The sequence below is a fragment of the Aptenodytes patagonicus genome, chromosome 11 (genome assembly GCF_965638725.1).
Source record: "Aptenodytes patagonicus chromosome 11, bAptPat1.pri.cur, whole genome shotgun sequence".
Lineage (NCBI taxonomy): Eukaryota > Metazoa > Chordata > Aves > Sphenisciformes > Spheniscidae > Aptenodytes > Aptenodytes patagonicus.
The window spans coordinates 12,233,283-12,248,410 of NC_134959.1; the positions used below are offsets into that span (position 1 = coordinate 12,233,283).

A 15,128-nucleotide genomic window follows, 5' to 3' on the forward strand; every position below is an offset into this window, starting at 1 on the left:
ACGTAGCCAGATATCCCACTCCACCAGTGAATATATAAAGCATTCAGGCATGTGTTCAGTTTTAAACAGTCTGTTTAAATCATCGTGACTTAGCAAGCTAAAGTACAGTCTGTGTGCATAAGAATGGTTGGGGGGTGGTGGTGGTGTAGTGGAGCTACTTGGATTAATTGCATTATAAATTCCAGGGCATATTTTATTTTCCCCTAACTTGTCCTAGAGGATGAACGTACTACCCTGTTCAGCATTGGAAAAGCCACAATGAAACAATAATGGAATGAAATAGAACATCCAAGACTACATGCTTATTTTCGATGCACTGTTAACACAAATGATCTGTGGCTTTTGTATTAGATCATGGATTAATGTATGTATTTTTTATTTTGGTGGACTTCAACTGTCTAGTCAGTTACTAAGCTGCTGTAGAAGCTTTAGACTAAGGAAAAATGATCAAAAGATTAAAAAGTGTTAAGATCTAAATAACTTAAACTTATTTGTAGTGTGAGAGAATCTGTAGTTCAGCTAAATCCACCGCTTCATGCTTCTAACATTCTTCCCTGGCAAGCTTAGGCACTGAAGTGTGGTTGCCTTAGAAGTGATCTAACCTCTTATTGCTGTTAGAACAAGAAAACCTAAGAAGTTGGTTTTCCTTATTTTCAGTAAGGAATTCCACACCTACCATTCCAAACTGCTGCTGCTGGAAACAAAAGGCTAGAATATAATCAAATTGCTTCGGGCACAGCTGAGATAAGACAGAGAAGGCTGTGCCTTTCAGGTATCCCAAAAGAATGTCCTACAGTAGCTCTTGTTGTCAGAGTTGCAATCAACATGGAACCTGTCCAAGGACAGCAAAAAGACTCCCCTCCCCTTCAGAGGTTTGTGCAAGAACTATATACTTAAGCTTTGTAGCGAGGTTAGTGTATATATCGTATGGTTGTGCTAAAAGCCAGTAAATGCTAACTATAACACAACTATAACCATAACAACAAACCCTTTACGCTTTGCATGGTATACCCTTGAATCTACATGAGCAAAATACCAGAATCACAGCACTCTGAAGGGCCTTGTATTCAGTTAGTATGTCATTAGCACAGAAAGCTTGCTGTAGTCTGCCTTGGAAATTATCTGTACAGTAATCTTTTGTTATCTTCAAAATTTTGACCCAGTTTGGGTGACTGATTCTTCTAATGCTTCTCTTTTTCCTACAGCATAGTAAGAGTGCAACTTATTCTGTGGGAATGCAGAAGACATACTCCTTAATCTGTTTAGCCATGGAAGAGGACAAGATTGATCAGACCAAGAAAGCCCCACTAAAACTGCCTTTTCTAAGTTGGGGAACTAAAAATAGACAGAAGGCTGCAAGCACCCTTTGCCTTCCTTCAGCTGTGGCTGGAAGTTCTCAGATTAAGAAGAAGCTTTCTCCCTTCACACTTCTGAATACGGAAAGTTCATTGTACTGAATCTTTTAGAAGGATCTGTTAACATGACACTTTTCTTCAAAATGTATATTAAAAAATAGTGATCAATTTTTATCTTTATATATACACACACGTATAAATTCAGACAAATGCCATTGACTTCATTTACTGGGTATTGAGCCACTATGAAGGTCAGAGGCTGGCAAAAACTGTAAAACTTAAGTATTTGAAGGTTAGAATGAAGTGGTTTGGGAGGTATGCAATAACAAATTGTAGATGATAAAATTGCTTACGTGAGGACTGGATTCCTTTGGAGTTGCAAAATACAGTATCAAGACTAATTTTTTATAACTATGGTAGATGGGAGTTATTTATTACAAACTTGATGCTGCATGCAAAACAATAGGGGACACATTAAAGGCTGATTTTGCTGTAAAAGTTTAGAGTCAGTAATAAATCACTTAACACTAAAGAATTATCTTAACAAACCACAGGTGAGAGAAAATGTTATTCAGAGAAACAAGCCTTGTGCTAAGGGGCAGTGTCATGTGGTTTTTATGTATAGACATTCTGTTTCTGAGAGTATGAGGTATATTCTACTGAATAGTTAATTTAATTCTGGAAGAGAATTAGAAGGCTTAGAAGTCAAAAGATCTTTTGAATTACAAAAGGCTTTTTACTCTGCTCTTTTTCTGATCTAGGTTACATTTTAAATGCCTGCTGATTCAATTTTTAAAAACAGGCTTTATTCCAAACTTGAAATTATTTAACCTACTTACCATAAGACTTGTATCTCATTAGTTCTGATAAAATTGATAGCTGTGGAACAAATCTCAAAACTGACATATTCCAGTATATTGATCAAGAGTACATAAATTGTGGTGATGCTTTAAAATATGAGGAAAAGAAGTGCTTGTGAGTCTAAGTGGCAGAATATTTATTTACTATCACACCAAGTAAAAAAACAAATAGATACAAAATCCTCCTACCCTTGGAACAATTCATGAGCAAGTATTGGCTATATATATTAAGGAGGGGGACAAAAAAACCTATGTGAGCATTTCTTTGAGATTCTTCTATTTTCTGAAATTGAAATTAATTGAAAATTGCTAACACTGTAGTGTTAGTTAACATTGCCATCTACAGAGTAGATATATGCTGTTTGATACTCAAAACTTAAAATAAGGGGAAAGTTTGCGTCTGGGTGTAAACTCTAATGTTGTCATTTATTTTTAGTTTGTTGTGTAATAGGTGTAAATATGTTGATGACACTTATTTAAGAATAAAAATCAGATGCTGCCATTTAGTAGTAGCTTTTTGATTCTGCTACAGCTTGGATGATATAGCGTAATTTACAGGTTTTCACTATTTACTGCTGGCATACCTCTTGCATGTTTCTGTAATGTTGCTTACAAAGATCTAAGAAAATGTCTTTCTTAAAAGTTTGTATTGTATAAGCTTTTTACACACGTCCTTAATGGGTGCATAAGGCAATTTTACCCTTACTAAATAGAATATAATTTAAAATAAAATGCAAGATGTCAGGAAACCCAATCCTCCTCTTTACAAATAACTCTTGAAAAGATTAATACTGAAAGAACAGGTTGAATTATGAATTTTGATCAAAGCTTCCCGTAATATTTTCTTTGCAGCATATATTATAATTGTATTATAATTAATACATTATAATTGATAATTAACATGTCAAAATATATTGCAATTGATTATAATTATCCCAACCTATATTCAAAAGTGCAACGTGAATTAACCAAGATTTTGGATATTAGACACAAAGGAATAAATTTGATAACACCCTGTGAACTGAAAAAGGAACCAGAGAAGAGATTAGTGTAAAGTCAAATATGTATTCCAGTAGGACTTTCCAAAGGAACTCCAAAAAGTTATAAATCAAAGATACTACTATAAAGCAATGTATGCTAACATTTTTAAAGCACTGTAACTCACATTTCCAGTTACTAAGATAACACCACCCACATACTAACGAAGTGTTTATTCCTGGAAGACAAAAAGAAAGCAAGCAAGCAAATTGTTTTTCTGTTTTTTTCTGTGGATTCTGAAAGAGACAGCTTTCTCTCATTTTTTTGTACAAGACACATGCAAAACACTTTACAGCCCTCTTTCCAAGGTAATCTTCACAGCTCAATCTACATGAGCTGAACAGCTGTAAAGACGCAGCAGCAGAGTAATAGCTAGACAATTAGTCAACACCCTCCAGTTGTCACCAGGATTATAGAAATTACCATAATATGTGATTACTAAACCCAAAATTTTATAATTCGCAAGAAACAACTAAACAAAAAGTCTTTGTTTTCCAAAACAGCACTATACACGCATGTCAGGAACATAAAAAACTATAAATTTGTGGTGCTGCCGTTTGTCCAACTACTAGCTCAAGCTCTTTGACAGATGCATTACAAAGCCCATGGATGCTTCCAAACCGTTGCAGTAAAAGCAGAGCTTTTGTTTTCCCAACTCCTGGAATTTGTTGCACCGTCCGAAACACTGATGGCTCCGCCAGCTGAGAACACTGTTTACGAATAAAGGGGTTACTGTTGTGATCCTTACTTTGTTCACGGACCTGAAACAAAACAAACCCATAAGTGACACTGAGTGCCCTCTGCTGGAGCTCTGCTCTTGATTTTTAAAATAGTTTATTTCATCTCAAGAGTTCAATGCAATCACTAGGAAGTTTTTAAAACAAGCTCCCTCCTTAAGTGTACGCCCTTGTTAAGGGTTTTGATGCAGATCCACAAAGTCTCACTAGGAAACCAACAGTTTCTTAATACCAACCATGAATTAAAACAATGATTTTGTCATCTTTTTGATGCAATCAGAGAAAGGATAAAGGAAAAGAGAAACAACATAAGAACACAATTTCCCCAGCCTGAGACAAAGCAAAATCTCAGGTCGATTTTGACAGCAAACTTAAGTGAGAATTGCCTAATGCTATCCAGCGGCATCTTGGTGCAAGATGACATTAAAAAAAATCCAGTATCATATTCTTCAACTTTTTGTTCCCAGATAAGTCCTCTTTCTGCTGAACTATACTACTGCAGTACTGTTGCAGGATATTTATTCCTTACATTCAAACAACAAAATATATTGTGTTCCTTACGATCTCATGTATTCTTTCTGAAGTGAGTGATGATTGCGGGAAAACAGGTAATTCTCCTCATGTCTCATATTTTAATAAAAGTTTGTTCACTAACATAGAAACTTACTAGCTGAGTAATAAGTTGAGAAGCTTCTCCTTGATTTGCCACAGGAAGCAACACCATTCCAAGTTCTAGCACAACAAGCTTTTGTACTGCTAAGAAGTACTGATCACTTATTTGGCTTCTCTCCACAATTACAATTCCCCTGAGACTGCTGGCCTGTATTGAAAGGAAAAAGGAAGAAAAGACCTTGTTAATGACAAGCTGATGCAATGCAACAGAGAGCAAACTTCTGTCAAGTAAGAGCTGCCTGAAAGCAAATCAGAGGAAGAATAGAAGTTGCAGCAACAGTACTGAGGTGTAATACAACATTATTACACAGCTGTGTAATTTTTCAGTTTTCAGGTGGAAATTATCACAAAAGTTTAGCTCCATTAGAATTTAAAAATAACATAAGAATGTTTTCAGAAGCATGGAATAAACAAATACCAATTTAAAACTTCTTTTTATGTAGTACTTACATTTCTAAACCGAACCAATCTTCGTTTGAATTCATCCCCTGCAACCAAATCTGCTTCAGAAATAAATAAAATGCAAGTTCTGTTTGAAAGATGAAAATCCACAAGTCCCAAGCCATCTTCAAAGATGAGTCTAATTTTCCCTTGAGATTGTTAAAAGAAAAAATACAGTAGTTAAAAAATGCATATATACTAATAATTACTTCACAGCACAACCTTCCTAATGTGTAAATAATCCTAGTGACTTGACAACGAACTTCATATTCTTTAAAAGCCTTTCTTCTCTTTAAGCAAAACTGGTACAAACAACCCAAAGTACAGTATGAGGCCTTTAGTAATGCCAATTAATAGCTTCTCAGTAAACTCTGGACTTGAATAAAACCATCACATGCTGTTCTGAAAGGATCATCTCAATTTAGTTTGCTGTGCCAACTGATGATAGCACAGTCCCAGTATCCATGTAGACTCAAGGGACTTCAGTGGAGGTGCATATTCACAATAGCCCTACCGCTGTGGTTCCCAAGAAGCAGATACTTCTGCTGCTTCTCTACAGTGCTCAGCAACTATGCAAATATGACAGAACTGATCACTTACTTAGATACATGATAGACAAATAGGAATTTTCAGCCTGCTAACATAGGCTGTACCACAAATATGGGACCAGTCAGGCACAGAGTAAAGCGTATTCCAGCCAATCTTAATACCAGGTGATAGAGGGGATTGCTTTGCCTGAATTGTTTTTCTTCTTCCAATTTGTTTGTGCTTACCTTGGAGCCTTTGGGCTATCTCTGACCCTCTCCACTTTTCATTTCCAATCACATGCCCATAAGGGACAACTATAGATCCTGCTGTCACAGGAAAGTTTGCTTTCGTTGTCATCAGACCTCCTTTAAATCTTTACTTCAGTAGCAGTTACACCCTAGAAAGAAATGTGGAAGAGATATTAACACAGTTCATAAACCTGTTCCAAACTTAATTTTATGATTAAAATTTGTAAGATGGAATACTCCGGAAGAGACGCTATCTCCTTCCCAAAGCTACCTTATAGTTATGGTTAACATATCAAAATCAGTAAGCAACTCTGTTTACTTGAGTACAGGCTGTTGGCTTGCAAATTCAACTCCCAACTTTGCCAGTCAACCTGAAAAACACCTGAATTAAGACACGCAGACAGTAAAAAAAACCCCCCACACTGCCTTCTCTATGCCTTCATCCAGTCTATGCTGGGAGAAAGTCTGCTTCAATTACAAAGCGGACTCCAGAGGCATCTCCAGCCCTCAGCTGGCAGAAGTTTCCAGGCAGATTATTAGAAGGTAGTTGCTGGGAGAGCTTATTTTCAGGTTTGCCAGCTTTATGCGGTGTTCTGACTTTAGGGGGAAACGGGAGTCTTTCGGGCTAAGGCACGATTTAAGAAGAGCTAAAGACGAACCGGCACCACCGCAGGCACCACCGCAGGCACCACCGCCCCCTGAGCCACATGCTGCGGACCGGCCCAGAGCGAGCCCTCACCGGGGGCCCTGCTCTGAGCGGAGCGGGGGGCGGCCGCCGGCCCACCGCTGACCTGCCCAGAAGAGGCTGAGCTCCGTCCCGGGCGCCCCGACCTCTCGGGGTCGCAGTCTCTCCTCCGGAGGCCGCACAGGACGCAGCAGAGACGAGGCGGGAAGGAGACCCCGCCACGCCCTCAGGAGAGGCGTCGCCTCAAAACTGCCAGACGAACAGCCCGCCTCAGAGTGCGCGCCTGGCTGACAGCGGCGGCCGCAAATAGAAAGCGAGAGCTCGGCCGCCCGTGAGCGAGTGAGAAAACGGGATGGGGCGGGCCTCGCCACTGGTAGGTTGCTACGGCCGGAGGAGGGTGAGCAAGACGTGCGCTGATTGGGGGAGCGGAAACCCTCAGCAAATCAGCCGCACCGTTGTTACCAGGCGGGTCGCGAGGGGGGAAGCGTCCGAAGCGGGGAGAAAGCAGTCGGGCGGCGGTGGCAGAGATCCGTCCCCTGGCCGGTTCCGATGGCGTTTAGTTTCAGGAGAGGCCGGAAGGGCCCCTTCGTGAGTATCGCCCCGTTCAGGGGGGGTCTCCGTCCCCGTGAAGCGGGGCCAGCGGGGGGCCGTGCCCGGGCGGGACGAGCGGAGGCCCCCAGGGAAAGCGGCTGCGCCCTGCGGTTGGCGCCGGTGATCGCTGAGCAGTTTGACGGAAGTGAAAAACGGGGAGAAAAATAAATCCTAAGCAAAGAAAAGAAGGTGTCTGGAGGCCGGGTGCTGGTGCTGTCCTTACCCTCGGCCGCGGGCCTGCCCGTCTTCTCTAGATAAACACCCGGCTTTGGCGGGGCGGGGGTGTGTGTGTGTGTGTCGCCGGCGCCCTTCCCCTCCGGGGAGGCCTCTGGGTACTAGCGGGGGCTGGAGCCCCCGCAGTGGAAGTGCGGCTCGCTCGCTTCCAACGCTTGCCGAGGTGATCCTCGGTGCCGTAAAGGGAACTGATAAAAGTTCATAGTGAAAGCTTAGAGCAGCCAAGGGCTGTAGGATTGTCAGCAGTGGTGCGGTTATTATCTTCTAACGTACTTGAAATAATTGAAGCCTTTTTATTATTAGAATGAAAATAAAGTATTGCTCTTCTGTTGTTGTCTTGCTTTTACTGTGGGATGACAGCTTCCTTTTACCTCAGCTGTATCCCCTGGTAATCATAGTAAGGCATCTACAGTCAACAGCCTTTAGTAAACAAAATGGTGCATACCAGACTTCCAGAATTAGGGAGCAGTGCATTTGCAAGGTAAGACCGAGTAAAGACAGTCTTTCTAATGCGCCATTTAGTTATTTGATGCAGCTTCCTGTAAAGACAGAAATATTTCCCAGTTCACCTGTTCATTATCCTGTTGGAGAAAATAATTAAAGAATAATTGCAAAAAAAAAAAAATCTCCATAGCAGAAACTTTGCCTGTTTTACTGCAAGAGAAAGTAACGTCTGTCTGAAGGTGATGGACTTTATTATGACGTAGTATTTTCCAATGCCTAGAGAGAGAACAAGAGGCAATGGGCACAAATTCAAACACAGAAAATTCAACTTAAACATAATAATAAAAAAAGATACTGTGAGGCTGCTCCATAATAATAATTAAAAAAATACTGTGAGGGTGGTTCAGCACTGGAACAGGTTGCCCAGGGAGGTTGTGGAGCCTCCACCCTTGGAGATACTCAAAACCCAACTGGACAGGATCCCAAGCAACCCTCTCCACTTGACCCTGCTTTGAGCAGGGACTTGGACTAGACAGTCTCCGGAGCTCCCTTACAACCTCAACCATTATGTGATTCCATTCAAAGTAACTCTTTGTAGGGAACTCTGGTCCCAGTTTTTCTGAGATGGTATTTAATGTTATCCTTTTAAAAAAATCGTTGGGTTTGCTGATAAAAATGCATTAGGATTTTTTTTTTTTTTTAAATTCAGGTTGAATCTTTGTCTGCAAGACTTGTTTAGTGGTAGTTTTTTCTTCCATCTCATATTGCTATGACTGAGGATTACTTCTGACTGACAGACTCTTTCTACGAGAAAGGGACTAATATTGTTACTCTGAAGCAGGGTTCAAATATTTTGAAAAAAGTTAATTTCTAGTACTCCTTTTTTCTTGTATGTATACAGGAAAAAACCAAACCTGAGTAAGTTAAATTTCTGTTTTTGCAGATTGTGATATAGTGGGTGGAGAACCTACATTCATGGGTCTTATGTAAATTACATTTCCAACATTAATTTGCAGCTGTTCATACATGTTAAAAAGTTAAACTTGGAACCATTTCAAGTCTTCTGTTTACATTAACTGCATGTAATTGTTCTTCCTTTTTATATTATTTTGCATTGTTAGTTTTTGTGCATGTTCAATTCTGTGGTTTTTTTTCATTGTGATCCTTAAAGTCATTGTCAACTAATTTTATTTTAAATTGTTTAGAAACATATAGCTCATGGCCTGGTCCCTGCCGCTACCATAGCTCCTAAACCTGCAGTTCCCCGCACCCCTCCCCCTCGTAGTCCAAACCCTTCACCAGAAAGGCCCAGGTAGGTTTTGAGTTTGGTTTTTTTTGCTTCATCAACTACAATAGCGTACTAGAAAAGCATGATTAGATGAATTGCATGTCCTTGCTGCAGTATTTACATAAACCTTTTCATAAATAGAATATATTTTTAATTGGGGCAGTTCCCTTCTTTGAACTTTAAAGATACCTATTTTTCTCCCACTCCTAAGCATGCTAAATAATTAGGACAATGACCGTTATGAATATGTAACTTATTATAAATCAGAGTCAATTAAAGACAAATGGACTATTTAAAGTTAGGGCCATTTTTAATTTGGCTGTTACAGTAGAGTGTAGGACTAGCAGTACGAGTACTGCGAGTCAGAAAATTTTAGCTCATTAGAAAAGCATAAATTAAACGTTACTAACATGCCATTTATTGCATATTAAAAAAAGCAGGGACTTAAACTGGCATGTAAAACCATGTTGGATTGAATTTGAATTAGCTATATTGGCAAGTTATGTAAAGAGAAAATACAAATTTATTTTTCTCTTCATTTGTAGTTTCTTACAGTTTTTCTTTTTTGTTTTCTCTGTTTAGTTCAATTCTGGTTGTTTTCTGTGGTCTTTCTTGTGTCTGTAACATTCCTACTTAATCCTAGTTAATTTCTTTTTCCTTTCTGACCTCCAGTTGTTGTCATTCCTGTTACAGTCTTCACCATTTCTTTCCTTTAATCTTTGGTCCTACTTGTTTTTTCCTCTTCACCTTGCCCTTCTCTATACTCCGCAGCATCCCACAAATAGGCACTTCTATCTACTTACGCTTGCCCTAGTTTGCCATGTGCCAGCATTTATTAACAGCTTCAGAGTCATCAGTAAAAGGTTCAGAGTAGGGAATAATGGAGACTAGGAGACAAAATAACAGAACACAGAACACTTTTTCAACACAACGCCAGGTAGTATTGTTATGGCTAAAGTGAATGCTAAGTACTGTAAATTATTGATGTCAATTTTGGGAATGTAACTCAGTATATTCCATGGTTTTCATGCATGTGATTTGGGAAAACCGATAGGTATTGTACTTTACTCTTAGATAGCTGTGTTACTATAGCTTGCCCAGTTTTGTGCTTTACTTTGGGAGTTAATAGTTCATAACCAGTCCCTTAGCACTTTCAGTGGTGTTTATGCTTGTTAACTGCGAACATTTTGCTTTGCTTAAATAGTGAAGACATTTTGCAATGGAAAAAAATATAAAATGTGGAGCACAGAGAAGACATCAGTATTGTTTTATTGCTTTATTCTGTTTTCTTCCAGGTCTGCTCTAGCAGCAGCTATCCTTGCAACCACACTAACAGGGCGCACTGTTGCTATTCCTCAGCCTCGGCAGCGATCACTTTCTGAAAGTGATTCCACCTACGTGGAACAAGAATGCTTTGAACCATATGCGACAGTCACAGAGCTCAGAATGGGGTAGTGTATACTTTCTGTTTTGATGTCTTATATTAGAAATGGAATCTGTCAATGATAGAATTTTACTGAAGAGTTACAGCAAACTAATTCAACTCCTGGTGTTATAGCCACTTACTTTTTTCTCACCCCACCATAAATTGGGTCTGAAGTGTCTACAATCCTCATTCCATTTCTCATAAAGTGATGTCATGCATACAGTCTTCAGAGAGGGAGATTTGGATTGTATAGCAGTCACAAGTGAAAACATGTATTATTTCTGCCAAATGATGATCAATTATACAAACAGTTGATCACTGAGGAATCATCTGAATTACATGTCAGATATTCCCTTTGTGCTTAATAATTATTTCAGACTCTTTCGGTAGAATTAGCAACCTTCTATCTCTAATCTGGCATTTTCTTGAAGATAGAGAAGAAAATGTAGCTCCAGCGTTAATCATCTATTTTAAAGTATACACATAGGCTAGATTCCTTGTTTGCAGCTAACAGAAGCTTAGATGTCTGTTTGTGTTGGCTGTTTGGACTTGTGTATATTCTAAGACTGATGGTTCTACTTTACTAGTGTTTATTTTTTCGGAAGAGTAAGCAACACTGAAACAGGCTTTAAACTGCTTTCTACTTGCAGGCCCAACTGGAAACGTGATGGTAGTGACAGATCTCCTGTACAGTCCCTGGAAATATTAGGCAATTATTGTGAGGATGAGGACATGGATACCTATCTTTCAGATGCTGATAAAGAGGCAGAGTCCAGCTGTCAGAGTAATGAGAAAAGGGGAGAAAGCTTTAGCACCAATGCTATTTATGCTGTTCCCTGCAAAAATAAACAGGTAGGATTTTAAAATGCGTTAATTCCTTTACAGTGTTTTAATATATTAATGCAAATATTAAATATTTCTAAGGCTTTTTATTCTCCTCTTACTCTTTAGACATTTATTCAATTTTTATTTCACATGCTTCGTTTTGTGGCTCATTTACTCCTACATGAGTTAGGCCTGTTTGTTGATCCTCAGAGATTCCGTATCTCTGAGTATTAGGAGCCTTTCCTTATTAGGAAAACACTGGTATTGTGTATAATTATTGTGCATAATTTAGTCTTGTAAAATGCCCAATATTTTATGTTGAGCGTGATACTTATATAGTAGATTATTTGTTAAAAGCACTAGGAACTTTACTTTTACAAATGGTGAAAGTTTAGTTATTGAATCAGTGTTGTGCTAATGAGCGGAGACCTAAGTAGAGACAGGGAGATTCAGAATCAAACAAAATAAATTACCTTGTTGTCTTGAAGACCAGTGGATTTTTCTATGTTGTAGGTTTGGATTGTCTTAACCAGCAATGAGCAGGTTAATACTCCTAAGGCACATTTAAAGTTCAGTTTGCATCACTGTCCAAAATGATACAAAAATTTAACGAACAGGAAGAAGTAACTGAGTAGTAAAGAGGCAATCAAATGCTGTGTACGTGAAAGAAATTAGAAAACACCCCTAGGTGAAGAGATAGTAGACAGTAAGAGGAGGGGAGGAAAAAAGGGAGTGAGTGGAATATGTGGGACATATTCCCACAGGGGAAAAACAGCAGGGACAATGTTAAAAATTATTCATGAATCCCTCAGTGCTGTGATATACTAGATAAATGGTTGATCTTTTATTAAGAGCAAGTTTAGATACAACACAGAACAAGCAAACGTAGGATAATTTGACAGACTCTTGTGACTGAATAAGGTGACAGGAAATATTGGCACTGTGAACTAAATGACTGTCATAGTTTCCTACCTCCTGTTGATCATTGTAAGGTTTAGATTTTATTTACGTAGAGCCCTAAAACAAAAAAGTATGTCTTATCATTTATTATCTTAAAATATTGGAGTACAATTCCAAATGTGACTGGGACATTAGTACACTAAAGGTTTCATACAGATATCAAGACACGTGGGCTATTTCAACAGTGTTATCATGATTTAGATAGGCTTACCTTATTTTTACATAGGAAGAGTTTCCACCATCTCCTAGTACTAATGCTGACAAGAAAGAGGCGCCTTCTCATGAAACTGAGTTTCAGGTGCTGGTGGATGAGTCAAACGTGCAAACAGAAGGTAAATAAACTTACTTTAGTCAAAATGCTGTACCTTTTAATACCATGGGGAAAAATAATTTTTGAATAAAATAAATTTAATACTCTATGATAACAATATATTCTTTTTTTTTTTTTAAAGCGCAATGGAAGAAATGCTACTAAATACTTAGTCATTTCTAGTGGTTACAGAAAATTAAAAATCTGCATAAAGAGGAAAGATTGGTCTATATTCACTGTATAACTGAAACTCCTAAACACCCACTATCAGCCAGTGTAAAAAAAGAGGGAGGGATGGGGGAAGTTTTGTGAACTCTTTGTCTCGTCTAGTACAGTCATTCTCTACTATGTTTCTGTTGATACATGTGCCAGAATCAATCTAGTTTATACTCTGGAAACTATTGGAGTGTTACTGTGCTTAAAAAACGGAAAAAAGTAGAAACTACCAATGTTAAAAAAAAGCTAAAGAGATAGAAGAAAACACTTTTAATCAGTCATTTTTTTGGATAAAATAATGTCATGTCTGAAAATCAGTAGTAAGGACTTTTTTTTTTAATAATCAAATGGCATGATACTGGGATTGTATATCCTTTCTACAGAAGTTGTATCATTCTTGCCCCCTTTTAAGGTCTAGGCCTCAAAATTGTACATCCGGTCACACAGGAGGGTTCTGACATAATAGAGAGCTGAACATGATCATCAGTCTCAGGTTATCACCCTAAGCTCTGAACTGTTAAGCTTCACATAATTTTTTTGCAATAAGTAATTTCATTAGATCAGGGACATTTGATTCATAACTGGACCTGTCATTAAGCTATTTTCTTGTAACAGTAGAATATCATGGAGAAAAAAATATGACAAGAGAGCAAGACCAATCTACCTGCATAGGAGTTTTATTGTATAATTATCTTGTCTATTATTTTAAAATCAGGAAAACAGGAAATCAGAATTTGTTCCAGAGCTGCAAAATGCAGTTTTTACAGAGGATGGCAGCACTGTAGTAGCTATTGGATAGGAAAGAGAAAGCAGAACTGCTTTGAATCTTTGTCTTTCTAAGTTTCTAAGTTTTATTCATGTTGGATCCCAGTGTTGTTTCAGTATTATTTCAGTGGAGTTATTTGAGAAGCTTTATAGAGAACAACATCCAGAAAGAATGGGTTACTTTGATAAAACCATTTGGGATGCATTAAACTGAAAAGAATAGGATATATAAACCATTTCTAATCCTTCCTCTACATAGTAGGTGCTGCAGATCTTGGAAGCTGTCGCATTTGCACTTGCCTTGTTCAGCGATGCAATAGGATTCAAGCCCAGTAAAATCAATGAAAACATTTCATTTGTCCTTTAGTCAAATTCTAAAAGAATAGTGGAAGACAACAATACAACTTCATTTCTTCCATAGTTGCATCTATACAGTGTGAGGTAAAGTAACGTCTCACATCAGTATTGTGATACACCATGCAATAGATAATGGAAAGTTAGTGATCTAATTTGTGGTTTTGGGAGGACTTTCCTGCATTTATTTGCAGTATATAATATGTGCACTTACATATCCATATGAACCCTTACAATTTATGGACTTACAAATACTTTCCTTTTAATTGACTGAAAGATCTGTTTTTCTTTAACAGAAGACCAACATCTTGGCTTGAATTCAAAGGTAAGACTTATATGAAGGTTAATTTGTGATGCATTTTGGAAAAAAGGGAGTTATAAAGAGCTGATAGTTTACAGTCACTTAAAAGAAAACTAATTTATTGCCACTAGGGAATCTTTTTCTTTCGGAATACAAGAAAGGCTAATCATTCCTTTTGAAAAAGAGCACTATATAGGTAAATGGGCCATACAAAAGGTTGTGGGTGGGTGGTTTTTTTTTTTTAATATAACTTCTGTTGTTCCTTATGCGAAAGAAAGAAACTGAGAGTGGGAGACATCATGTTGCAGCAAGAGATAGCTCTTACTGATGACTTTCAAATTCTGAGCCTGGCTTCACCAGATTTTTATCTAGTTTTCCAGCTGGGCCCATCTGATTACTTTCATAAGCTTGAAAAATAATACCCAAAAGTTTAGTTTCTCAGATCAACTTGCTGGAATATTATTTACAAAAGTGGTCAGTTCTTCCATTGTTAACATCACTTTTTTTTCTTCAAGTTCTTGACCACATATATTTTCTTTTGAAATTGTTCTTGAGTTTTGACTCGCTTAGTCATCAGTGTCTTGGTATGTCAAATTACGTGGCATCATATCCTTACAGAACTTCACTGCTGTTTCATAAAAACGTGGAGAAAGTTTGTATATCAGTCATGTTCACCTCAAGTAAATACATTAGTATAAATTTGGCCTGTAGTTCTTTCCTGATGAAAGAACCTTCTGAAAAATGTAAAAATAGGTACTTTTTTTTTTTTTACCAGTAAAGGGAGAACAAAGTTCTTAAACTTTGTTGAAGAACATTTTACATTTTAATTTATTTGCTGATTCCCAGTTAG

At 38.0% G+C, this 15,128-nt stretch overlaps 3 protein-coding genes across 4 annotated transcripts in view; 2 read left to right on the forward strand and 1 right to left on the reverse strand.

Moving 5' to 3' along the window:
• The window catches only part of RHPN2 (rhophilin Rho GTPase binding protein 2), a 33,048-nt gene extending 30,331 nt beyond the window's left edge, over positions 1–2,717 (forward strand). The window contains exon 15 of the mRNA XM_076349158.1: positions 1,206–2,717. Within this exon, the coding sequence (XP_076205273.1) occupies positions 1,206–1,457 (252 nt within the window). The 3' untranslated portion in view covers positions 1,458–2,717. The remainder of the gene's footprint in view (positions 1–1,205) is intronic.
• A 992-nt stretch (positions 2,718–3,709) lies between these two features.
• FAAP24 (FA core complex associated protein 24) lies at positions 3,710–6,023 on the reverse strand. Its single transcript, XM_076348830.1, has 4 exons — positions 5,877–6,023; positions 5,113–5,252; positions 4,658–4,810; positions 3,710–4,014 (listed from the first exon to the last, which is right to left on the reverse strand). The coding sequence occupies exons 1-4, from the start codon at positions 5,986–5,988 to the stop codon at positions 3,772–3,774; spliced, it is 648 nt and encodes a 215-aa protein (XP_076204945.1). The 5' UTR covers positions 5,989–6,023; the 3' UTR covers positions 3,710–3,771.
• Positions 6,024–7,047: 1,024 nt separating this feature from the next.
• Positions 7,048–15,128, forward strand: part of CEP89 (centrosomal protein 89) — a 44,729-nt gene continuing 36,648 nt past the window's right edge. For both annotated transcript variants that reach the window (XM_076349159.1, XM_076349160.1), the window contains exons 1-6: positions 7,048–7,152; positions 9,039–9,145; positions 10,417–10,572; positions 11,198–11,399; positions 12,559–12,664; positions 14,274–14,302. In XM_076349159.1, coding sequence (XP_076205274.1) covers positions 7,114–7,152; positions 9,039–9,145; positions 10,417–10,572; positions 11,198–11,399; positions 12,559–12,664; positions 14,274–14,302 — 639 coding nt within the window. In that variant the 5' untranslated portion in view covers positions 7,048–7,113. The remainder of the gene's footprint in view (positions 7,153–9,038; positions 9,146–10,416; positions 10,573–11,197; positions 11,400–12,558; positions 12,665–14,273; positions 14,303–15,128) is intronic.